Source organism: Diceros bicornis, chromosome 10, assembly GCF_020826845.1.
Source record: "Diceros bicornis minor isolate mBicDic1 chromosome 10, mDicBic1.mat.cur, whole genome shotgun sequence".
Classification (NCBI taxonomy): domain Eukaryota; kingdom Metazoa; phylum Chordata; class Mammalia; order Perissodactyla; family Rhinocerotidae; genus Diceros; species Diceros bicornis.
The window spans coordinates 22,940,631-22,967,891 of NC_080749.1; the positions used below are offsets into that span (position 1 = coordinate 22,940,631).

At 37.3% G+C, this 27,261-nt stretch overlaps 1 protein-coding gene across 1 annotated transcript in view; it reads left to right on the plus strand.

Annotated features, from left to right (window-relative positions):
* Positions 1–27,261, plus strand: part of THSD7B (thrombospondin type 1 domain containing 7B) — an 808,101-nt gene that overhangs the window by 776,960 nt on the left and 3,880 nt on the right. The window contains exons 21-27 of the mRNA XM_058548890.1: positions 5,970–6,115; positions 11,329–11,488; positions 12,590–12,763; positions 12,863–12,958; positions 15,341–15,423; positions 17,932–18,124; positions 21,568–21,655. Of these exons, the coding sequence (XP_058404873.1) occupies positions 5,970–6,115; positions 11,329–11,488; positions 12,590–12,763; positions 12,863–12,958; positions 15,341–15,423; positions 17,932–18,124; positions 21,568–21,655 (940 nt within the window). The remainder of the gene's footprint in view (positions 1–5,969; positions 6,116–11,328; positions 11,489–12,589; positions 12,764–12,862; positions 12,959–15,340; positions 15,424–17,931; positions 18,125–21,567; positions 21,656–27,261) is intronic.

The window sequence follows — 27,261 nt, forward strand, 5'->3', positions numbered from 1 at the left end:
ACATTGACTCTCATCTTGTGTGGTGTAAGTTGGCCAATTCCTTGTAGTTTTTGGCTCTGGAAGAGCATTCCCTGCCAAGAATTGTGCATGTGCCTCAAAAATTCAACTCATATTCCCAAGACATAACACCCAGTTGGAAAGCAAATCAGTAATAGTAATATTCAGATAACATGCTGTAAGTTCAAGGTCACCACATATACTGTTATTGTATTTACATGTCTACAGTCATTGGAGTTAATAAGTATGTTCATGTAAATTCCTCATTTTATTTGATGAACTATTTAAAGTTAAATAGGCATGTTCTTCATTGCTCTATTATTCTTGCATTTTCTTTTCCATTTTCCCCTACACACTCACTTTGCATCATTTGCCTGGGTCATATTCAAATTGTCGGGAGCTATCAAAACCACAGTTTTTAGTTAATTCAATGCCCATGTGTCAGGATCACAGAAGAATCATTGTTTAAAGCATGCCACTGTGTAGGTGCATGGTGGCTGGTTTTTGGATCTGAGAGTGTGGTCAGAACAGGGAACCATCGTATTTGACTTCATTTCCTTTTATGAATGTATAAATGACAAATTTTTAACCAGTTTTGAATTTTTATGCTGCTAAAAATTTCCCACATCCCCTTGGTCAGTGGAGCCTTAGAGTGAAGTCTGACTACTGATGAGTTCAGTGGGAATGTGACCTGGTCCAATATGCTTTAAACCTATATGCACGTACCAGTATTGGCCTCTCTCTGAGTTTTGTGTGTGTGTTACAGCTAGTATGCCTCACTATTTTTTTTCTGGAGGTCTTACCAGGCAATCCTTTTTCCTTCATTGCAAGTAATTATTGCTAATTTAATAGTAAGTAAGTCCAATATCACTGTTGCTTATAATGAGTTCCCAATATTCCCCAAGGGAGGAGAGGAGAAGGCTCAGAGAGAATTGCTAGCAAACTTACCCTACCATAATTTGGGTCTTTATTAAATTGAAAACATATTTTGTATCTTTCTTTTATAGCCTGAAGTGTAGATGAATAGTCAATTTCTTTTCCTACAACTCATTGGTATTGCTCATTAAGTATATTGTCCATATCTACTATTGAGTTCAGGTTCCAAATAGATTCCTAGTCCGTATCTTATGCTTTTATGCTTTTTGAAAAAAGAAACATGCGAGAGGTCCAAGAAAATTCTCCCACTCTCAGGTTGGAAGCAGGCGGATATACATGGCAGCAACCCTCACTCTTACTTTTAGGGCAAAAGGATTCCAGGCTAGAGTGTAATGGATTTGGTGGGTTGGGACCAGTGTAAATCATTATAGATTTCATAGTAGTGTGCATTTAATATTATAAAACCAGTAGAATACAGTTAGCTTGCTTTATATACTCATTATAGGCTTATTCCAGGGCCAGTTCTAGGCATTGATATGAAATAATAGTTGTTAAAATAAATCCTTAAAAATATTAAAAGTTTTAACAAGCAGCTACTGTGTTTTAGATATGTTGTAAGTGATTCATATATAGATTTTTTGATTCATATAACCAATGTGAGATAAGTATCTCATCATCTGAGTATTCTTCACCTAAATCACCATAATTGTGAGTTCTGTACGTAGCAAAACCTCTCATACTATCAAAATATTCACTAGTGAACCGACCACTTTTAAGCCATTCCCCAGTCAACAAGCCTTCTCCATTGACACACATATTCTGTCATTGCATCAGGGTATTTGTCGGTCGATCTCTAGCTGCAAATGGAATGTATACCCACAGCAAAGGGGTACAAAATGGAGCGATCTGTACAGCAAAGAGTTAAGGGAGCTCTTGAGAAAATTGGTGAAAAGTGACTCAAAGGCCCAAGATTTTATACCAAACTGCAAAAGTCAGTCATGAAACAATGGATCTTTCATAAGGCAATCATAAAATTATATAAGAAACATCAATAGATGATTTATTCTATGTCCTAATAATGAGTGCATAGTTGCAATTATAAGATACATGATAGTTGATATAGATAAAATAAACCCACTTACATGCTTTTCAGTTCCAGAAAAAGTCCCATTTAGACATTTTTTATTATTTATTAAAAATAATTTAATTCTCATTTTAAATAGATTCACTTTTAAGTAGCATTTTCCCCAGCATGAATTATCCTCAGATGATAAGGACTTTCTGTATACTTAATTTCATTTTATAGAGGAGGAAATTCATGCTCAGAAGAGTTAAAGTACTTTCGTGCAGTCACATCATTTACTAGCTGTTAATTTGAGAGAACTGTTTCCAACTAGAGAATTTTGATGCCAAATCCAGGTTTCTTTTCACCACACATCAGCTAAACTTCTCTTTCTCTCGTATTCTGTATCACATCAAACTTTTAAATATCTTTAATTTGGCAACATCCTCCACTGCCCTTCCTCACACCTGAAAATTCACTATCACCAAAACAATTTCTTCAGACTCCTGCCATTAGGGGTCCCTTTTAGAATAATTATTTCTGAGAGAGGCTTGTTTGGTTGAATATTCCATCCAGTCTGATGTTTGGAATCCCAGGTAATATTTGACCACTGCCGTGGAGATGGCAGCCCTTTTTGTGGATACCATCCGTATTCCATGTAGCTAGATTTTATATTTACAACTTCAGAATTTGTGAAAGAATACTAATTAGAGGGGTACTTTCTCTGATTATTTAATTTATGCAAGTAAATACCCCTGACTTAAAAAGAAAAAGGAACTAACTTATTAAAAGATATCAAGTACCCCCAGACACATCAGATCAGTTACCTTTTACACTGTGATGCAATGTTCTTTTTATTGAACTTTAATGTTAGCCAATTAAACATGACAATATACTTCAAAATGTAGATTTATTATATACTCATTTGTTTTAAAAATGTACTCTTGGTAGTAATTGGCATTATTTGAAACTCTTATCTTTGTGTTTGGATAGCAAAAGGCAGAGAAATCATATGGCTATGCTTTCAATGAATGGTTTTAAGACTTCATTATTTCAAAAAGTAATAGCATCATTTTTTTCTATTGAATTCATTAAGCTCCCTCAAACTCTGTGTCCAGAAGAAGATATCTGTCACTTTAATGGAAATAAATAAAATAGTTCTAAAGTAATGGCCATCTGTATGCCATCAATTCAAGAACAAACTTGAAGTTATTTGGTTATATTGAAATAAAGCCTCTTGAGCTGTGATAAAGGCAATACTACATTGTCATTATTCTTACAAAGATGAATATAGAACAGAATGTAATTATTATAATGACATTAGGGTAACAGGTATTTAGGCCAAGAGAATAAACAAAGATTATTATAAAACTGAAAAATGTTTAAGCAGGAATTAATGTAAAATCTTGAGCCAAATGTGTTCATCAAGCAGGGACAATATTTCTTATGAGTGAGGTAATGTCCAACCTATATGATTTGATTCAAATGATGCTGAAAAGAACTCTGTCCAAACACGTTTCACATACATGTTCCACTCAATGCCCAAGGATGCAGAATGGGTAGATTCTGCTGTTCACCAAGCCCACGTTATCATTGACACAAATTTACCACCATCCAAAGTTTCCTTTATGTTTCCCATAAAAGACTTAGGTGCTATTCTTGCTCTCTTGCCTGGTCTACCCAGCATCATGGCTAACCCAGTGGCCTCTGAAGCAAAACTTTCTAGATTAGAATACTATTCTGCAATTTACTACTTTTTTGACCTTAGACAAGTGACTTAAACTCTCTGTGCCTCAGTTTACTCTTCTATAATATGGGAAAATAGAATTTTCCCCTAGGGTTATTATGATTATTAAATGAATCAGTGTATATAGAATATTTCCTAGCACATGGTACTTGCTCAATAATTATATTGATATTATTATGTCATCACACATTTTCAGATACCAGATATCATTTAGACAATTTATGAAAACATGAATTAGTGCTTAATATATATGAAACACCACGTTAGAGACAGAAGCTCAAATCTCAAGGAATTTAGAATCCAGTGATTAGAACTTTTTAGTTTTCTTCAAGGGTTTTCTCAGAGAGAATTACTTTACCACCAAATCTATGATAATATTCTGGTAGCCACTAAAAGGTCTAGTTACTGAAAGTGTGAGTCACCCTTACTTGTCCCTGAACTTGAGGGTATCTGAGAATTATTCCTACCCCAGGCTTTCAAGTCAATTCTATTTTGAGGGGAAGTCATCACTAGCTTTCCATTTCTCTTACCATATAAATGTAGACTCTTTGACATTGACTAAAAGACCCCATTTTGGTGCCGGCCCCATGGCTTAGCGGTTAAGTGCGCGCGCTCCGCTGCTGGCGGCCTGGGTTTGGATCCCGGGCGCACACCAGTGCACCACTTCTCCAGCCATGCTGAGGCCTCGTCCCACATACAGCAACTAGAAGGATGTGCAACTATGACATACAACTATCTACTGGGGCTTTGAAGAGATAAAGGAGGAGGATTGGCAATAGATGTTAGCTCAGAGCCGGTCTTGCTCAGCAAAAAGAGGAGGATTAGCATGGATGTTAGCTCAGGGCTGATCTTCCTCACACACACACAAAAAAAGACCCCATTTTTAATAGCTTTAACAGCATTTCCCCACCCTATTCTTCCCTTAGCCGTCTCTGTTCCAGCCACATTAGTCTGTCAGGTCCTCAAACATGTTCTGCTCCTTTGCATCTCATGAGCTTTTCACATGCTTGTTCTTCCATGTGGGACGCTCTCTGTACATCACATCCGGCTTACTCCTTCAGATTTCTGCTGAAAGCTCACCTGCTCAAGGAAATGTTGTCTAATTCCTTCCCAGACCGGGCTGCATCCCCGTAACATGCTCTCAGAGAACCCTCTGTTTTTCTTTAACAGTTATCACAAATACAGTTACAAATAATTAACTTTATAACAACAATAGTAGGGCATCACATTCACAGATGATAACTAATAGTCATGCAACTATATGCACTTAGTACCTCATTAGTAAAAGAAGAGTAAGGACAAGAATGAGTGGGAGAGAGAGCAAGACAGAGGAGAGAGAGAGAAACACAAGCATTTAAATTCCATCCACTATTCTACTTAACGAGCTTATGACCTAAAGCCTAGGAGTGGGCAGAAGACGACATGGGAGCCCTGCTCTTTCCTCAGCTATTCTTATTAACCAATTTTCCTTCATTAGGAAATGGAATATGAGTATTTGAACATATGTTTTTTCAAACATCATGGCTCCTTCACCCAAACCAACAACTTTATCTTGTGCTCAGTGAAAAAAGAAATTGGTCTTAAATTCTAGGAAAATTGGTCATGTTGAATTAATTGAGAGACACTATTGGGACCTCGGGGGGGCACCTTCTTAGGGAATTTTCTGGGGTAATTTAGATTATGTGCAATTTTTTATCTTACTTGCTGATGTAGAACCTAACAGATATGAAGATGCCTTCATGTTATTTTTTAATATTTTTGTTTAATATTTGTAATCCTAGCCTAAAACATAAGGTCTGTGAGGGCAGCAGGTACATCTGGCCATTTCATCACTGTATCCCTAACACACAGCAGGATGCCTGGATTCCATTAGAGCTTAATAAATAAATATTTGTTGAATGAATTAACATTCTGCCAATGTTTACGGGATCAGTCTATGTATTTGGCAACAATACAGAGTTTGGATTTAGGAAGACTAAAGAAGTAGGAAGACAGACAGAATTTCAGATCCTTGAGTATTATGCAGACTTCAAATAACGTGTGTCTCTGTAAAAACTTAAATTAAAATGGCAGAAAAACTGAAAGCTGCACGTCAAACTTCAGTGTGTGTTTTTTTTTAATTGAGGTAACATTGGTTTATAATGTTATGTAAATTTCATGTGTACATCGTTACATTTTGACAGTGTTTTAATGAAGACTTATGTATGTAAGGCAACGTTCTGTCCTTTAATTCTCTTTCCAAGCCAAACTGAAACTGAAAAGCTGACACCTTCGTTATCATTTTAGGTCAAATGAGCCGGACTCGATTTGTCATTATGCCAACCCAAGGAGAAGGACGGCCATGCCCTACAGAGCTTACCCAGCAGAAAACCTGCCCAGTGACCCCCTGCTACGGCTGGGTCCTCAGCAACTGGTCTGCATGTAAATTGGAGGTAGGTCGTGTAATGACACTTAAAGAAATGCTTCTCAGTATGTCCAAATCACTTGTCTGGTCAAACCTATGCTCTGATGGAATAAATTTCACAGCACCAGTGGCCTGGCACAATGTATTTTTAAGCAATGGAGAACATGGAAAAATACAACCAAATGATTTAACCTCATGCAGAGTGATATTGCTGGGAAAATAAGTAGCTATTCATTAGGCATTGATTATAATAGACCAAATCATGGGACTTTCGAACTCTTTGGCATCCTCAAGGATTCTCTGTTATTTTCTTGGCTTTTTGGAAATAGCAAGGTGTTATTTAGTTAGGCAAAACCCTGATGCTATGGAAATGCACTGCTTGCTGTAGACTGTATTTCTTAAAGAGGCACTTTTAGGCTTGGACAAAATCTTGCATATGGGGAGAAAACCAAAAGTGTATGAAAGTTATATTTTAATATTATTACACGAACCAAGGTTACTACATTTTCCTCATTGATTACTTTTTTATTGGGCTGAAATACAAATGCCTAGCAACATCATAATATATCACGTACCCAGAGCTTTTGCTGGATCAGCAAAGATGCCCTACTGCATTTTCTCTCTGGCTTCTTGCATAAGAAAAAGCACATTGATTTTTCCTATTTCCTTATTTTACTAGTTTATCCTTCAGCTCATGTTCCAAAGCATATTTTAATTAGGTAACAAAAATTTTCATTATGCATTAATAAATTTGCAGAGTATTCTCATAGAGATGTTTAGTCTTCCTGTCAGGATGACATTGTCATGCAGCATTATTTTCTTGCAGAAGTTAAATGCCCATGTATTTTAATAAGTCCCAGAGGAACAAATATGTGCGGAACATTTGTTCAGTCTCCTTTTTACAGAAAATAAGGTAACCATGCTAATTAATTTGAAAATAACCTAATGGCTTTAAATATGAATACTTTGTCTACTAGTCTAAACTCCTCTTTTCTAAATCTCCAGCAATTTGTAAATGCTGCTTGGAATCACACTTAAGAAAATGGAAGGAATATTTCTCTTTATTGTTGTGATAACTGTTGATGGAGTAGAGAAAATAATCTCAAAAAATTTAGAAACACATTGCAAGGGAAGGGAGAGAAAAGAAAGTAAGGAAGAAGAGACAGAACAAGGGAGGGGGAGAGGGATGGAGGGAAGAAAGGCTGGAGGGCTGACATACTCCATGCTCCTAGTCTTAGCAGGCATACAACCGCTTCTATACCTTACTTGTTCTTTTGTATTTTCTCTTTTATCTTCTCAGATGTCAGTAGCCTTTTCTGATAGACAAGTCTGCCCACCTGTCCCATAGGAACATTGTGGGGATATGCCAGATGTCATGTTTCATTTTGCTGTCACATATTGAGCTTTTGCCAGAACCATAGGGGCATGAGTGGTGGCTTGTGAACATTCTCTGTAGTGGTGCTGGGGGGGGCTGGGAGTTGTGGCATCTGTTGGAGATAACCCAGGCTTGGGGGCCCTGGAGACCACAAGAGCAGGTGATCGGTTTGTATATCCAGAAATTTGAGCTTCCTCAGATTCCTAGATGAGGTTTCTCCAACTCACTGACACTTCCAATCAGGAGGAAACTCTGGAGTTAGACTTAATCCAGGCAAAGCTCTCAAAAAACAAGTCTGTAGTTAAATACTCTGGGGTGGGCACCTTACCTAAACAGGGCCAATCAGCATTCTTCCTCAAGAATTTGGAATGGAATTGAAGCCGTTCACAGATACTGTATTCAGGAACGCTTAGCTGATACATTTTCCCACCTTGTAGATAAAGTCAGTCACTCAGAAGCAAGAAAAAATAAAGGTGACACACAAAAAAAGCAGAGGCCATAGAGAAAGGGAATCGTGATAATACTTGAGTTGAGTTTTCCCTGAGTTTGAAGTGCATTCCTGCCTTTCCTAAAGCCTAATTGTGAACTCTTTGTGAGGTAGATAACATAATATCTTTTCAGTGAGTTGCCTTTTCTTAAAGTTATATATAAACTGAGTTTTTGGAATTACTGATCAAAATATGTGTGGGCCTTTGCACACAAAAGAAGAACACCTGTCACAGCGGTACTTCTGCTTTTCCTTGTCCTGTCACGGCCTAACCTACCACAGACAGTTTTATAACCTGCTCATTCACTGAGGTGGTGATGATTCATAAGCGGCCGATTGCCATAAAATGTATCAAACCATAATAGGAGAAGCTGCACGGGGCACGGCGGATGTGCCAATTCTGCCACTATCTTATGTGGAAAGAGATTAACAAAAGAAAGTGTTTATCCTCAAGCTTCACGTTTTTTAGTGTTTCCTACCTCTTTCTTTCCAGGTTCCTCAGCTGATAACATATATCCACACATATGTGGATAAATCTGTTTAGGATCTCAGACTCTGGAGTCTAGCAGGCCTAATTTTGGTCAAGGTTCTGCTAATTCCTAGCTCTGCTATTTTTGCCAAGTCTCTGCACTCTCCAAACCCGTTTTCTTATGTGTGTCATGTGGGTAGCAATAGTAGCTATTTTGCTATGGGCTTTGGTAGGGATTAGACATGTTATATATGGTGCTTAGCATAGTACCTGACATAAATTAAGAGCTCAATAAATTGTAGTTGCTATTATAATTTTGATTAAAACTATGATTATGATTATTAGCACCATCTGCCTATCCACATCTGGTGGAGATGCCAATTCAAGTATACAAATGTCCATTAATGATCAGGACAGTGGAGAGTTGGTGAGAGGATCCACGCAGTTGACAATCTTGCTCTAAGAAGCCTGGGTCTATTTTCAGTCCCTGTGTAAAGTCTCATGAATGAGAGTGAGTGAATGCTTGATTTATGAATGAAATTATCATTCTGATGCTGATTTCTCTTCATACAGGGTCTGTTGTGGTCAAAGGTATAAGAAATTAAGGTTGAAGATGGATACTTACTAGGAGCATATTGTTGTTTGTCTTAGTTTTTAAAGTGATTCCTGATGTAGACTTGTTTCCTGTCATTTCTTCACCCTGCATCTCCTGCAATGTCAAATAAAACTCTAATCAATCACATCTTCTCTTACCTGAGGCTCCAGATAGCAGTAATTTCAAATTTCACACATGCTGCAGTATCTTCAGACTCTTCTCTCCAAGTACACACAGTCTGGTACTACATACACCTTAGACAATTCTGCAATGGATCCATCATCTGGAACAATAAGTTATAAGAGAGAACCCTTCCAAAAAAAGAAATGTGACTTACACTAGTTATTTTCCACTTTAGGGAGTGAACATTTACTAGAACATTTGCTTTGAATAATTCTGTGAATTGATTTTAAATCTCCACTTATCTCCAGAAAAAATGCACTTAGGTTCAAAATTAGGGTGAATTCTTTTTGACAGTTTCACAACAGCCATAGAAATGATTAGAGCAATTATGAGGTATTGATAAATCAAGTGCAAGAATTGCCATCTTTGATAAACAAACCATAATTCTTGTTAAAACATCTCTAGAAGAGGATATGATGGCCCCAATTTATGTGCTGACTCAGATTCTTTAGGCTTTAAGTTGCTACAACTTGGAACTCCTCCAAGTTGCACCTTTTCTTTTGGACAATATATCATAACTTTATGCTAAGAATTTTTCTCAGCAGCCACTCTGTACCATCCCGCACCTCCAGCAGTCTGTCCACGATCTGCCCTTGACTCTCAGCAGATGCTGCCACAGTGCCTTGACCTCGTTGGTGCTCGGCAGGCCCCTCAGCCCTGGGAGCACCTGCTCAATGCCCTGGAACACTGTCATGACTGCTTTAGCTGACCACCTTGTCCTCCTTCACTCCTTCCACTGCAAGAGCCACGGATGCTCCAAGGCCTAGGCAATGCAATTTCTCAATTCTGCAGGGGGGAAAGGATACGGAGGAAATGAAGCTCGGTTTCCCAGTGCAGAGCACAGTTATCAGAATGTCACCTAATAATGGGTTGTAGCATGTAGCATCTCTGATTGCAGTAACAGAGGTACAAAGGCTCTCTCTCTCTCTCTCCAACCATACCGGTAGTAGTCATGAAGGCTCTAGCTCTTCCAACTTCTGGACTTAGGGGAAGCTGAGTAACATACCTTGGAAGTATAATGAAGTTAATACTCTCTAGGATGAAGGTTGATCAATGAGAACTGGATCCAAGTGGGAGCTGGCATTTACATGCCTCTCCCTTCTTTTTCCCTCTCCGCTTCATGGATGGTACTGAGGCCTGGTGATACCACATGGCCTGTCTGGAAGATGTGATGGGTGACCAAGAAACCAACTGTGTTTTCTTGTGGAGTTGAGGCCAGCTTGCTAACGCACTACCTTATTATATTTGCTCTCCCTCTGTCCCTGCTCCAGTTCTGCCATCCTGGAATTTCACTTCCTTAGCATAAAAGCTGTGCCTTAGGTGCTGTTTTCTAAGGTATTTATGCAAAAACAGAGCTATCATCTGAAGTTATCCAAATATCCAATGGACTTCTTTTTGAAGTATGAGCACCTGAATAAAACTGAGAACTAAAACTCATCTCATGTGTATCTGCCAAAATGAAAGGCTTTCTACTATAACATCAGGCAGATGGTTGGGTCAGATAACCACTAAAAGCCCTCCGATTCTAAGCTTCTGTTTCTGTGAGACATGGCACAGATTTTTTCTAATTGCCCAGAATTATCTGAGTGGAATTTGTATGAAATCTCTTTAAAGAACATTATTTAGCACAAAACGCATGCTGGGAAAACAACTTCTCATGGCAATAAAGAAAATCAGTGTTTTACTGGAAACCCCAGCCTAATCCGTATGAGAAAGTACTGAATTCCCTACAAAGGAAAAGCAAGCAAAGTAAAAGAGAAATTTATGCCCTGTGGCTGTACATGCTCTTTTGGGGAGTGATTATGGATTAGGGCCATTTTATCACATACACCTAGACAAATTATGTATTGTTTTTCTTTTTCAGTCAATCCTGGCTGAGTTCCAAAATGAATTGTCATATTCTGAGTACATAAATTCCATGGCATAAATTTGCTTTTCTACTTTAGCTTCTCTTTCAGCTCTACAAGAATTGCTCAGTGATGCTTTATTGTTAACAATTGAAAGATAACTCCCAAGAGGAGGAAGTTGATGAAATACACAACTAGGGTTTCTTGGGCAACGGGGTGGCAGGAGTCAAAACTCTGAGATGCTAATTATTTGGGTAATTCTGACAGTATCATTTCCTCTCACAGGGTGGAGACTGTGGAGAAGGAGTCCAGGTCCGCAGCCTCTCCTGCGTGGTCCACAATGGCTCAATGTCTCACTGGGCTGTACGTGTAGACGATGCACTGTGTGGAGAAATGCCCTTTCAGGACAGCATCCTGAAGCAGCCGTGTTCTGTGCCTTGCCCAGGTATGCAGTTTTAAACGGTTGTGAGGACCTTCCACGGTGATCTTTTTATTTATTTATTTTCTTTTATCTGGAGAAGCTCTGTCTCATCAAAATTGAAGTTTTTAATTGACTTTAATTCATTTTTAATTGTGGTTATCACTTTGGAATATAACTACAGCTTCAGTGGAGGCAAAGTAGGCAAGAGGAAGAAAAAAGGCACCAGATTTGGAAAGTTAAGAGCTAAATTAGAATCTTGTCTTTATCACTTCACTGACATTTTCCCTGGGACATAGGGTCTAGCCCCTTTGAGCAGTGGTTGCTCCATCTATGAAATGTGTTAATAATACCTGACCTAACAGCACCTAGCACACTGGCCAGCACTCAAAAAATGTTGACTGAATACATGAGTGGGTGAATGTCTGGCTGATGGCATGGTGGGGACAAGTAAGACTATAGGTTTATGAAAGCACGCTGTTAAATGGTCAACTTCCATGTAATTGTGAAGGCCATTATTAGTTACATAAAATGTATGAGTTATTTTAACCCTAATAACACAACTTAGCTTGTGTGGCATAAGTTTAAGGTGGCTTAAAATATCCTTATGATATGGCATGTAACATGTATGCATGTTTGTAAACATTTACATACATATATGCAAATGTGTGTGTTCAGATTATTAAATTAAATATTCTTTAGGCCCAAAGATATTCCACTTCAGTGACCGACTTATTCCCTTTATATGGTTTCTATGAACATCCATTTTATGATGTTATGCTGCTCTTTGAAAACTGAGTTACTATCATCTTTACATCTCTCTCTAAAAAATTTTATTATCACTAGCAGACACATAGTGTTCTCTAGATAAGACTACTGTGATTTGAAGCAAAGTAATGGCATCTAATTTTTGGCACTCTCTTGCTAAACTAGATTGAACCATAATGTACTTCATCATTCTTGGTACTTTCTAATGGGAAAGTTGGTCAGAGTAGAATGTATAGTATCTAGAAACCACCCATATCACTGCACAACCACCACACATCTCACTATGAACCTGTCCATGTGAACGTTGTCAAGTACCAGTTTTCATGTTGTCTCTCCTGCTCTGTACTGCACATCATCCAGGAGACTGCCATTTAACAGAATGGTCAGAGTGGAGCACGTGTGAACTAACCTGCATCGACGGAAGAAGCTTTGAGACAATGGGCCGCCAATCTAGGTCAAGGACATTTATAATTCAGTCTTTTGAGAACCAAGACAGCTGCCCCCAGCAGGTTCTAGAAACACGCCCTTGTTCAGGTACCAAGAGCACTTTTCAGTTCTTAGCCTTGATTGAGCAATGCTTATTCTATTTCATGTGAGGTATAATAGAACCACTGTTATCATATTTGCTTTCAGGAGGCAAATGTTATCACTACACATGGAAAGCAAGTCTTTGGAACAATAATGAACGCACTGTATGGTGCCAACGTTCAGATGGCATTAATGTTACAGGTATTCCTACCTAAGATTTGTGTGGGCACTTCAAAAAGATCCCTGAGTGTTGCTGTTTGTGAGAATTAGCTTACAAATTATAAGCAAGGGAAGACTGGGCAGATGGCCTTAGATGATCTTCATGGCAAATTGTCATTAGACCTCTGCGTCTAGAAAGCAAACAATTCTATTTGAAGACCCATAATATATCAGACAACTTAAAGAAATAAGCTGAAACACAATAAATTTCCTTAAATATTATGATCTGAGAGTGAAAAAGACAGATGCTAATTTTGTGTGTGTGTGTGTGTGTGTGTGTGAGGAAGATCAGCCCCGAGCTAACACCCATGCCAATCCTCCTCTTTTTACTGAGGAAGACCGGCAAGACAGATGCTAATTTAAAACAATGGTCTCTAAAATTTCAAATCACGTACCTTCTCAGTGAAAAGTTTTGAGGACATATGTCAACATATATTCCCGCGTTTCTATGCTAATATATCAAATTATAAAACATATACAGAAATTGAAATTAAAAGGGTTGATAAAGATATAAAAAATTAAATTATCATATTTGTGGATGGTGCAAAAAACTTTTTTGCTGTAAATTATAGATGCTTGCATTTGTGTACTGGAAGCTTAGTTTTTGGATATTGTGCTAGTCGTGATTATTATTTAATATCTAAATATAGACTGAGGGAAGGGTTCCTCACTCATGATGGTGGATACAATTTGATCGACAAATGGTCTTCCCAATAATTTTAAAGGTTTTTTATTTTGATGCTTTCTTATCAGAGAAAATTTAATTGTGTTTTTATTTAGTACGAATAAGGCGGCTGACAAAGAACTTATTGCAGGAGTAGGAGAATCTCTATTCTTCTATAGGAACAGAAGAATTGTCACCTCTGCCTTTTTCTTGTTTACCTGTTTTTGCATTATTGGTATTCCCTTTATTCCATAATTTATCCATATAATAACTTATTTTAAGCTACTTGTCCATTTTGTAAGTTATTGTTAAAACTAAATGTACTGTAACTCTACCTAACCAGGAACACAGAAAGCATCTTACTCTACAGTAAGCTTGGAGTCAAGCTGGTGAGGGTTACACTATCAAATTCTCACAAAGAGTACTTCATGCACAGTGTACACCATGTGCACATCTGATGAATCAGCTCAGGTTACTAGTATCATCTGCTACATATTATTGGAGTTTAATTTCATTCTTAAAATTTTAAAAAATGTATAAACTATATAAATTCAAATATTTTCTTCCCAATTCCGAAGAGATCCCCGCCCCCAGAATGCACACACTGCACTTTGGAGATTACTGGCTTAAAGAGTGGAAAACACCCTCTCCAAACACAATTGGTAGCAACAGGACTGTGTGGTTATTGCCACTAATGCCCATGTTATCAATTTCACACCTAGGTGGTAATTCTGGATTGTGGGGTTTGTTGTTTTATTTCTGTATGGATGGTTTTGTTTTATTTTTCAAGTAACAGTGAGAATTTAGCTGCTTCATTCCCTGGGAAAATGTAGATCTGACTGCTCTTTACACTGCCTTAGGCCCAGAGCTTTTTGTTAGCTACAAAATCACACACTATAATTGGTAGACAGTTATACTAATGCAAAGGCTAGAACCTATAAATGCAACCAATATTATAAATAAGGTTTCAATAATGCCCTCGAATGTTATGTCAATCTTAGCTTAGTTCCTTGAATCCAGGAAGGCAAAACTGATATGTAAATGATTTTCAGATTATAGGTGCGTGCATTATTACATCCATTTATTCAAAAATATTTAATGAGCACCTACAAGTACTGTGTAAGATGTGTGATTGCCCCTCCTGGAGTGTATACATCTGCTCTTAAAAATTTGTCTGTGTGTGTGTGTCTGTATCCTGATTGAAATACATTTAAAAATGTTACCAAAGCATCTGAATTATGATCCCATGAATTGATTAGTGGCATTCTTTTAGCATTTGGGTATTGGGATTCAGCTTAGTGCCTAGTTGGGGTATTTGGGAGCTAGAGAAAAATATACATAGAATGGGTCTTCGAGCAGATATGTTTTCTGTTCCTGAGCTTAAATTGAGATTTCATCAATTCTTTTACTGATCCTGGTGCTCACAGACTTTGCCCTCCAGCACCGCCATATGATAGAATCACATTGCCAATGAGCAGATATAAAAACTCTATTGTAACCATCTTCTGTTAGCAGAGCCTTCCATCTCAAACAGTCCATCCTGGAGTAATCAATAAAATAAGACTGGGCCACATGTCAGCAAACGTATTAAAAAAAAATAAAACTGTTACAAAATGGCCAGTGCCAGAGAGGAAGAAAAAAAATTATTTTAATGTTTATCATAGAAAACTCTGCAAGTGATGGTGGGATTTCCTTTGTAGGAGGCTGCTCCCCCCAGGCACGTCCTGCTGCTATTCGGCAGTGTAATCCCGCCTGCAGAAAACCTTTCTCCTACTGTACCCAGGTGAGTCATGTGCTGGAGACTTCAAGTATTTTAATGGCTGTGTTATGCACTTGCTGTCGGATGTTTTCCATTCTGCTAGAGCCCAAGCAGCAGTTCCGTGTACCCGCGATACCATCTAGAGGCATGTGCAGGAGTAATCACAGCTTTTAAGAATTTCTTTGCAGGGCCATGTGTTAAGAACAGCAGTCATTTTTTCTATAAGTTTGTCTATAGCCAAATCTGTCTTTCAGATATTTAATTTCTGTTAGCTCTATTTATCAATAAATGTTCTCAGTTGATTTATTTCCTCCATTCTTAGCCTTTCATATACCTAAACTAAACTATTTTGAAAGATACTATAAATGCATGTTCATAGTTGCTAAATACTATTTAGTAAAATTGATTACACTATTATTACTGTAGTGTGAGTCAATTTCTAGTTGATTTTAAATAAGTCAAATATGTGGCTATGGATAATAATTGTGTCTATATATATATAAATTATTTTAAAGCAGAAATCTTTTGTCCCCTTTTCCTCTCTTACCTCCCATGTACCACTGCTCAGGATTTAATGCAAAATTTGCACTGTATTCCAATCAATGGCACTCATAGTGTGCAGTGCATATATATTAAAAAAAAGGTATGCCATGTCTCTCAAGAGAACGAGTTTCTTCTTGTAGTTTGCACTTTCCAAAAATGAGTAGGTTAAAAATAACTAAAGCACTCAATCCTATTTTGTGGCTCTTCTACTCCAAGGTAGGTTAATTTTTTCTTTTTTTGTGTGTGGAAGATCAGCCCTGAGCTAACATCTGCCAATCTTCCTCTTTTTGCTGAGGAAGAGCGGCCCTGGGCTAACATCCGTGCCCATCTTCCTCCACTTTATATGGGACGCCGCCACAGCATGGCTTCACAAGTGGTGCGTCGGTGCGCGCCTGGGATCCAAACCGGCGAACCCCAGGCCGCTGCAGCGGAGCGCACGCACTTAACCGCTTACACCACCAGGCCGGCCCCCTAGGTTAATTCTTTACCAAAGAAAAGTTAGTGACTGAGCTTACAGAGAAAAGTAAGAAAAGAAGAGATCAGCAGCAACTTCATGGCCTAATGATATTTGCAAGATAGAAGTTGTAGCTTTCCACCAACTCTCTGGATACCCTCTTTAATAAACATAAATTAACTTTTCCCTTGAACCTTTGGCCTATGAGACTGGTTATAACTTTTCACTCAGACTAATAGAGCTGCATCTTGAAAAGATGGCTTTCATAGCTGAGCATATACAAATTTTCTTAATTGGTTCTCTCCGTTGAACACTGTGTAATGCCTTCAATTAAAACCAACTGGAAATACCATAAAATTGTCATTATTACATGACTGCTGCCTATTTGCTAACTGTGGGAAGTTATTAATTATACTATATGCTTTTCTGACCTTTTCCTTTTGTGGAAGATTGAGGTGTGCCCTCTTTAGTTTTAGTATCTACTGCTCCTCAAAATCATGTGTTCAGTCACAATTGATGACCTAAATAAATCTGGCTGATAAGGACTGACATAAGTACTACATGAGGCTAGGACCTGTTCAGAAAATGCCAGATATACAGTTTTAGGTAAGGAGCCCTGATAGCAAAGTCATAGAGATTCATAATCTTATGCTTAATTTTTTCTGTTCTACTCTGTTGTCTCTATGTTTGCTGGAGGAAGGCAGAACAATTATTTTCAGTTTTGCTTCCAAAAACAGATAGAAATCCTTGTCCATAATACTTCATCATAGTCAGCTTCTTGGAGAGGCTTATTGTACATGAATGACCAGGAATCCATAGGCAATTATGAAGGACACATTGTCACAATGCCAACTAGGAATATGATGATGTGATGTGACACTTGGGTTACTAAAGAGAGGGATATATATATTATGTATGAGATATATAAATACCTCTCATCCCTCTCTTGGACATGTGCATTTGGTGAAGTCTTTTTTTCTCCACTTGGGCTGCCCTCCTTGAGTGCTGAACCAAGCCTACCAGCAGAGAGGTAGTTCAGACTAGTTAGTGATTAATGGTAGAAAGTGATAGAGGCATTCAGCAGCTGCGGTAGCAACAGACCTCAAAGACAATATGTACATAATCCCTGCTGCTTTGCTTCTCGCTATCAAGGGCAGGTTGGGGTGAGTGGACAGGAATCTGAAACAGCTGGGGGAGAGTTGAGGCTAATTTGATTAAACGCCTTAAACATCTCTATGAGAGAGAAAAGGATGTAGTTAATGCCCTTTATTGACAAAGAACTGTGATTTCATATTTGGAAGGTGTAAGATTTGTAAACCACTAGAAAATCTGATGATTTATTTAAGGGTTGACTTTAGAATTCAGAAAAATAAACTATTTATTGGATTTTCATCTCTTTGGCAAGTCTGTTGCTGAAAAACCCTAAATTTCCATGACATATCATGCAAATATTAAGTGATCCCAACATTTAAATTGTTCTTTTTTCATCTGCACAACTCACTGTGTAACTGTAAAAATATTTTTTTATTGTGTAGGGCGGAGTCTGTGGTTGTGAGAAAGGCTATACAGAGATAATGAGATCAAATGGTTTCCTGGATTACTGCATGAAAGTACCTGGCTCAGAGGATAAGAAAGCTGATGTGAAAAACCTTGCTGGGAAAAACAGACCTGTGAATTCAAAAATACATGATATTTTTAAAGGATGGTCTCTTCAACCCCTTGATCCAGGTACGTTTCAGTTATGAGTAAGAAATTTAAGTTTTCTTGTGGGGGGTTAGGGTTCATATTGTGACCCCTGCTCATGATGGGAAGAATGGAGGGAAGGAGGAAAAGAGGAGAGAAGGAAGAGGCAGTATGGGCTAGTTCAACGTTTCTCAAGTTTGATTGTTATATAATGTATGTATGGTCCCCTTTAGATGCAAAATGTTCTCATGGGTGGTTGGGGATAAGTCTGTCAACCCTAGTCTAAGAGATACTGAATTAAGTAACTGAAATATTAATCTTTAAAAATATCTTTTAATTGTTAGTTATCTCTGTGGAAGACTTTGCTTTTATAATTGTGAATTTCTGTATATAATTGAAATTAAAAGCAAAAATTAGAATAGATGCTCAGGAATATACAGATACCTTAGGAAATGTTCAGGGACCCTATCTGATTTGAGAAACACTAGAGAAATGGTAAAGAGCATCAATTTCAGAGGCAGAGAAACCTTGTTGGCATCGTGGCTCAGAATGTACCTGTTTTATGATTGAGTGTAATTTCTTCACCTCTCTGGAACTGTTTCTTCATCCGTGAAATCAGTCTAGAGGCATCTATCCTGCAGGATTGTTCTAAGTATTAGCATAGCGTTGGGCCTGCAGGGCTCAAGAATTGGTGGTTATTAAGGACAGGAGTAAACATTGACGAAATGCTTTCTGTGTATCCTGTGGTTCTGTGCTGATTATATTGCGTGAGTCATCTCTTTATGTCCTTGCAACCTAATGAGATGCTATCATCCCATTTTAGAGATTATGAATCTGAAACTGGCAGTTCAAATTAATTCGACCAAGCTCAAACCACCAGTAAGTGACAGGAAGGTTTGAAAGGCAGATCATTAAGGCCTTTCCATAGCACTGGTCTCTGCTTCCCACTTTTTGAAGTAGGCAGAAAATGAAAGTAAGATTCTCTGTGTCTATCACACATACCTCTTCTAGGAAACAAAATGCTACTAATGACTAAGGAAAACGGCATAACTGACGGGACATGGAGAGGGAAGAGACAGACAAATTTCAGGCAAAATATACCCTGGGAAATTTCCTCCCAGATCCTAAACCTTTGCCATACCATAAGTGCTTTGATGATGTGCTTAAATGAAGCAAAAACCAGAGCTCAGGCCCAAGGGACCCTAGATTTAGTGGGAGAAACAAGATGTACCCTCCTCATCCACCTTTTGGGGATGACCACAATATCTTATTCACTTTTGATTCCCCTATATGTCTGGGCATGCCATAGATGTTTAAAAACATTATATTTATTCTGTGACTAAAATAGTAGTAGATTTAAATTTGAAGGAAGCATGATATGAAATGTAGCCAGGCTCACCCATTGCCTCTAGACCCTATTTCTGGAAGCGAATTACAGTGAGGTCCCAGAGAAATGAGTCTTCAAATCCACAAGTGAGGTCCTTAACATTTGGGGGTCTAACTAAAGCATCAATAGTATCATGTATGTGAATACCTGTGTGTATATGCACATGTATATATACAAATATATGTATGTATTCATATATACTATTGTGTACATATGTATGTATATAAGCACATATATTATATATATTTAGTCTTGGAAGAGAGTTTATAACTTTCACTATGTTCTCATAATGAGAGCAATAAATTGGAGCAACCTCTAGGAGGCCATTTAGGCAACATCTATCATTTTGATCTAAAATTTCTTTCCTAGGAATTCATCATACAAATACATACACATATACTAAGAAGTATGTAAATGATATTCATTACATGATTGCTTGTTATATAGCAAATGAGTGGAAACAACCTACATATCTATAAATAGAATAGGAAAAATATGATACAATTATGCAGTATATCTCCAGATATATTAAAAAGAATGAGATAAACCTGCCTTTATGAACTAGCATGGAAATATCCCAACATATGTTGTTAAGTGGAAAAAAAGGACCAAAGTGAATGATATATACCACTTGTGTATTTTAAAAAAAGGTGTATGTATTTGTGTGTATGTACTCAAACTCTTGCATATGCAGAGAAAATCATGAAATTATTCACAAGGAAACTGGTAACAGTGGTAGCTCCTAGCAGACTTATTTTTTACTACATATCTTTTTTTTAATAGTTTGAAGTTTGATCCAATCCATTCTTTTATTATAGAAAGTTATATTAATTAATTCTTCTTTAAGTAACATGGCTTAAAGGTCGTGGAGCACATACCTCTACACTGGGGATTTAAAAGCACTGTCCTCCCAATACCTCAGCTCTTTGAGGTTTAGAGGTAATAAGAAGAAAGCTGTGTTCTCACTCAGGGAAGACTTTTCTTTTTATTGCCAATGTAAAAAACTCAGAATAGTGGATTTCATCATTAGTGTTTCAAAGAGATCAGAATCAAAGCTTTGTTAAAAGTTTTATGACCATAGAAAAATATCATTACTACATTAAAACCTCATTCTAAAACCTCTAAAACCTGATTGAGGCTTGCAAATGTCTTGTAAGCAAAAACTATAATAGGTAGTCCTAATATAATTGAATGTAATTGTGCTTTTATTCCAAACAAGTGTTGTTTACAATAGATTTTGATTGTTTTTCATCTCACGGAAGCCTTTAGAATAAGATGCTAAGTGTGATCAATTGCAGGTCCAAAAAGCACATATGTAGTATAATGAAACTTCTGTGTGTGTATATCTTTCAGAAAGGAATGCAGTTTCTTTGGGATGCTGAGGCATTGCCTTTGTCTGTCCAGTTCTAAGTTTAGTTAACTGTATGCTCACATAAAATAGAGCAAATCACACTATATTTCCAGAAACAACTCAAATTTCTATCATATATAGGAAAAACATACATACACTCAAGTTATACCTTATATAGTGAAAGTCACAAAACTGATCAGACTATTTGGCTAATCTGTTTTTCTTCTCTAGCAGATATCAAATCCAAAATAATGTATACATGTACACATGTGGTTGTAGTTTTACAGTAATTTGGTGAATTGATTAGCTTCTTTGGTCATGAATTTTTTCTTTTACCTAACATCATTCAAGAAGCAAAGCCACCAAAATGATCATAATAGTTTTCTTTGCCTACAGGATTATCTCAATTTATTTCTCTCTTCTACTTATGTTGTCAAAATATTTTGCAATACTTTTGTGTTACATGTATGAGACTATACACATGTGAAAATAAACTCAAAGTAGCCTGCAAATTGTTAGATTTTATGAAGTAATGATTGTCAGTGTTTAGCAATGTGAAAAATTTGATAGACTATCTTACATTTTTACCTGTTATTTTTGTTACATTTGATAGCTGTCACATATAGGTATTTCTACCTATGACGTATGCAAGTCTCAGAATTCAGATGAGAAATAAAATAAGTTATAAATAAATTCAGATGAGAAATACAGCTTTGTACACTAAGCTTACTTTATCTCTATTTTAAACAGATGGCCGAGTAAAAATTTGGGTTTATGGAGTTTCAGGTGGTGGTTTCCTTATCATGATTTTCCTAGTATTTACTTCCTACCTTGTTTGGTAAGTACTAATTATTAAAAAGTTTATATTCCATGTTTTTATGGGTGGCATATTATACTAAAATGAAACAAGTCAGGATCATTGACCATTATAATAGGACCCTTGAACTCACAAATTGTCACCAACAGTAGAATTGTTGAATAGTTGAAATGGGAGATCATTATCTTTATTGTCTTTATTTGAAATAAGATTTTTTATTTGGTTTTCAAATAACATCAGAAGGTGTGAGAGACAAATCATTAGTCAGGACTTTCCTGTTTTAGTATTTTGACTTAGATCAGTAGTTTTTAGCTTTGACTACCCATTGGCAACTCCTGGCATCTCCTGAGGACAGATACTTGGGTCTCAGCCCCAGAGATTCTGATTTAATTAGTTTTTCATGTGGCCAAGTGGTCTAGATGTTTCAAAGTGCCCTGGGTAATTCTAATATACAGCCAAGGCTGAGAACCATTACTCTAGATAATTCTAGTTCTTAAATTTTAAATTGGCCTATTTTGACCGGTTAGGTTAAAGTGACCAGTTGGTTCAAACAACTTGTTAGTATATTTTAAATAGTAGAGCCAGGTGTTTATCTATACTAACTAGCTATGAGAGAAAATTTGTCAATTCCAGGAACCCCATTTTGTAAGTGACTAGTTTCTGAAAATCAATTCTCAGAAAATGATGATTAGTTTATTGTACAGAATATGTTTTAGCTTATGAGCTGGTCTTGAAACCAGGCAGAAGTAAATACATTTGAATGTTTTCAAGTGCGTTGAGAATATTTTATTAGCTTCCTAAGCAAAATTTTCAAAAGATTTTTTTTTTATTTTCATGAGATTAAAGTGTTACTTCACTTTTTTCTCCAAAGCAAGATATTTATATTCATCCTCTGTCTCATGGACTATTTCCTTGAATTTTTACCCAAGTTTTAATCTCGATTCAAATCCAGCCTTTGTACATTTAGCCTCAAATTCTGTTTCCAAGGCTACACAGATTTTTAAATCTTTGCTCTTTGTTGGTGAAAGTTAGTGAAGAAAATAAGATGACTTTAATTCTTTGCCACCTGTAGTGACAGAAATTGAATCTCTAGAAATTGGATTTCTATCCAACTTTTGTTTCCACAGTGTTGTAGTAAAAAATCACACCTTCAATTAGTCATTCATTCTATAATCTAATGATTTGACCTATTTTTATATTTGAATTGATCAGTTTTGTAAGTATGACCTAGATCCTGTCTTAATGAACAAATGGGAAGTTGAAAGCATTATATGAGGTTCAGAGTGATAGGAAGCATTGAACTACCAGAAAACATTAGAAAAAGAGGAAAAGGTCTTAAATTGCAACAAAGGACTTGAAGGTTTGACAGATGAGAAACTGCCCTCACAGCAAAGGCCCAACATAGTGTAAGGTCATCAGACAGTCTATTAGTCCGTAAAAGGTTGGATGTGTTCTAGTAATAGCCACATCCCCAATTCCAGATTCTATGGTTCCCTCTTCCTTCGAATAGCTAAAATTAACATTTGGTAATACTCATAAATTTTGCCTTTTTACGTTTCTCCATTTCCTCCAACTTAAAATTGTGTTAATCTTAATCCATTCCTTTAGTAATAAATATTTATTGAGGCCCTTTCTGCATGACTGTAGGCTCTGGGGATTAATTAGGTACATCACTGAATTCTGGTAACAAACATAATTTTCTAAAGAAGTTTTAATATAAAAGGTCAATAGAATTTCCCCTTACTTTTCAGTGACCAGATTACATAAATATTTCTGTACATTATTTCTCATATCAATTTTTTTTATCCTCAATGCTAGGTCTTAATAATCCCCCTTTGGGAGTAGCACAATAGCTCCATATTTGGGCTCGTTGACCAATGCTGCCCTCTGCATTCTACAGCCAGGTTAGTCTTCCTAAAACTTAGCCAGGTGATCAGCCCCTCTCCTATTCAGACACCAGCAGTGGCTTCCCACTGACAGCAAAATGAAAGTCATGTTCTGGGTGCCTAGGCAGTCAACAAAAGGTTTCCACAATTTGAGCCTGAACAACTCTTTCAACTTCATCTTCCACTATTTTATCATTGTAGAAAATAAAAAGACAAAAATTTTACTTTCTTAATAAACTTTTCTTATTCTGACAAAATAGTAAATTTTCTACTCTATTTAACCAATGTTCTTTATATATTCCATCAATAATCCTATATTACACATTATTTTATTATAAAATATTCATTTTCTCTAATTTAATAACATGGTTTTATTCAAAGTTCACATCTTTTTTCAGATCAGTCCCTCTGTCGTTGCTTTAGTCTCCCTTTCCACAATCAAATTCACTTCTTCAAGTTTACCGTGTTCGTTTCCATCCAGGTTGTTTGAGATACAGCCCTGCTTTGAATCTGTTTGTGTTGCTGTTTCAGAGGTTTTATTCTAAGACCCAAGTACCTAGTCATGTATGTTAGGGAAGTTGGCCATTTTCTTTGTACTGTGCAGGTATATTTATGATCTCTATTTAGAAAAAACTTTTGTATTGTAAAGGGAGCTCCTCATAATATGAAAGATTTATAGGGGTTGAATATAAGGCTAGAACCTGTTTCTGAAAGATAAATTTTGGGGAGAAGTAACCTTATATTAGGGCAATTACGGTGGTACCTTCTAATTTTGCAAGGAGGCTCCTGATTCCATGGTTTATTCCTTATATCCCAATCATCCAGAAGGAATTTTTCATCATTAGCTATTTCATTCCACCAGTTCTTCCCAGTAAAACTCAAATTTTCCTTATCAAACAGTTTGGCGTAACTTGTCCATGCCTCCTCCCCTGGGGCATTTATTCCATACTGATATTGTAGTTATTTGTATAAACATCTTCCTCCTCTACCAAACCCCAAGAACTTTGTGGGAGGGATGGGAAGAGGTATAATGACTATGTTTCATTGATATATATTTTTAGAACACAAGTTTGATAAATATTTATTGAAAAAATGAATAAGTGAGTAGACAAGTAAAGCAAATCATTTATTGCCCATGATTTTCAGAGACAAAGGTCAGGAAAAAAAATCTAATATTTATATTTCAAACAAAGTACTTTACATAGATTGCCTTATTCAGTCCTCACAATAAGCTAATGAGATGTTGCTATTTTCCTCCTCCTTTAAAAGAGAGAGTAAGTGATCCTCAGATAAGTTATTTAACTTATTTAACTTATCTGAGGTCATCAGCCTGGTAAAACCAACTCCAGGTTTGCCTAACCCCTAAGCATACACTCTTTCCACTGGCCTCCCAGTCTCTGTAATTTCTTTCTCTTGAATAATCCTGAAAACTCTTTAGACTCAATGTAGTATCTACAGCTTTCACATTTTTTAGAGGCTCCTCTTTTCCCAAGTAAAGTAAGCTATAGACCTGGGAACAGACCTGTTGATATCAAAACACATACCATTTACTGTTACATATGAGCTGCCTGAAGAATCCAAATAGATACTTTCACAGCATCTCCTTCTATTAAATAGCTTGCAGAAGAGTTAGAGGATGACAGTTTTGGAGACTTTGTATTTTCTCCCCAAAATAAAAGGCTTAGGACAAAAGAACTGCTATAATATGCCTGGTCTTAGGTGTATATTTCAGATGAAGGCAATTTATAATAACACTTGGAAATGCTTTTGAGAAAATATATAAAAACAGTCTTCTTAAGGACCATTTCGTGGAGATACAACCTTTTGTACATCTGCCATTAGTGTTCCGAGTTTTTGAAATATTCCTGGTGCCCCAGCTCCCCTGACAATAAAAGATCCATGAGGCAATTTAGTGAGGACGACCACTGGGTGAGTTCGTAGTTAATCTAAACATAGTGCCTGGAAGTTACTCCAGATAACGACATCCATTCTGCCTTGCTCAGCACAACTCAGTAAATGAGCTCTCATTCTGCCCAAGTTTGAGAGTGGTGCTCATACTTCCAGAGGGTCGGCCCTCATGAGTAACTGCCTAAACAAAAGACAGTTTCCGGCCTTCATCAAGCTATTTAATCTCCACTGGCCTCGGAATGGGTTCTTGTGACTTGAATTCAACAGTGCTAAGAAGTGCCAGCAGCTTGCCTGTCAGTTCATAATGAGCTCACATTTCTGGCTTAATGAATTTATCCTTTGCTACAGTGCAAATGATCGTGGAAGAGGTCCCTTTAAAATGTGTCAGTCAGTGATCTCTTACACCCAGGGTTGCATAATGGTTTTATTTCTTGTGGCAAAACTAAAAAGGGTGGTGGCTGTCAAGAGTGCTCCATTAGGAAGAGTTATGAGACTGCACCTCGGCCCAACAGGAAAGAATTGTGTGATGGATTAGAGGTGTCCGCCGGGGGTACAGGATGACTGGTGGTGATGGCAGCCTATGTGCCAGGCATTTGTGGGTCCTGATGTAGTGTGAGTGAGGCGACCACACCTTTTCTAATTGAGGAGAGGAGTTAAGGAGAAAACATGCTTAAAAAAAAAAAACCTTATTTCTTAAGGGAAAAATGAATACTAGTAAGGGAGTAAGGAAAGGGAGCAGGGACCTTTAAAAACAAGTCTCCTAGTTGCTGGCTTTGCTGAGGGCAGCCCTGACACTCAGCTCCTCCCCTTAGGTTCTTTTTAACTGGCCAGGAAGCTTTGTAAAGTCACAGCTACCCAGTAAAGTACCACCTTATTCACCAGTTGCCAACATTGGAGAACTTTCAAACTCGATGAAAATTCTCAATCTCTCAGATTCATTGGTGTGATTTTAGTATCTGAGGTTACACAATATGAAAAAATTCATAATAAAATCAGGCCTTCATCACAATGATCCCAAACACATCCCATGGCCCACAAAAATCCAAGTCCTACATATTAGGAGCCCTCCATTTTTATCCAGAGGTGGATGCAATGTTCATATTTCCATACATGGAAACTGGTATAAAAAAAATATCTAATATTTTGAGAATTTTCCAGGCCCGGCTCACAAAGGTTGGCCCAGTTTAGCTGTCTCCCTGGCAATATCATTATCTCAATATAAAGATCCAGCCATCTCTGTCCCTCCTCCCTACTCCCCAGAACTCAGCTATCCCATGTCCCTTTGCCTAATAGCCCTTAGCAGATGCCAGTTAAGAGCGGATTGCCAAAAGCCCCATTTGGAATCACCTACATTTCTTTCCCCTCTCTTGCCCTCCCCTCAAAAAAGCAGGAGAGATGGGAGGGGTAAGACCCCTATTGTCATTTCAGATGAACCTACTCATATTCTTTTTTCTTTTCTTTTTTTATTGAGGTCATATTGGTTTATAACATTGTGTAACTTCAGGTGTACATTATTATATTTCAGTTTCTGTATAGACTGCATTAAGTTCACCACCAATAGTCTAGTTTTCACCTGTCGCCATACATCTGTGCCCCTTTACACCATCCACCCACCCCCCACCCCCTTCCCCTCTCGTAACCACTAATCTGTTCTCTTTGTCCATGTGTTAGTTTATCTTCCACACATGAGTGAGATCATGCAGTATTTGTCTTTCTCTGTCTGGCTTATTTTGCTTACTATATTACCCTCAAGGTCCATCCACGTTGTGGCAAATGGGATGGTTTTGTCTTTTTTTTGTGGCTGAATAGTATTCCATTGTATATATATACCAC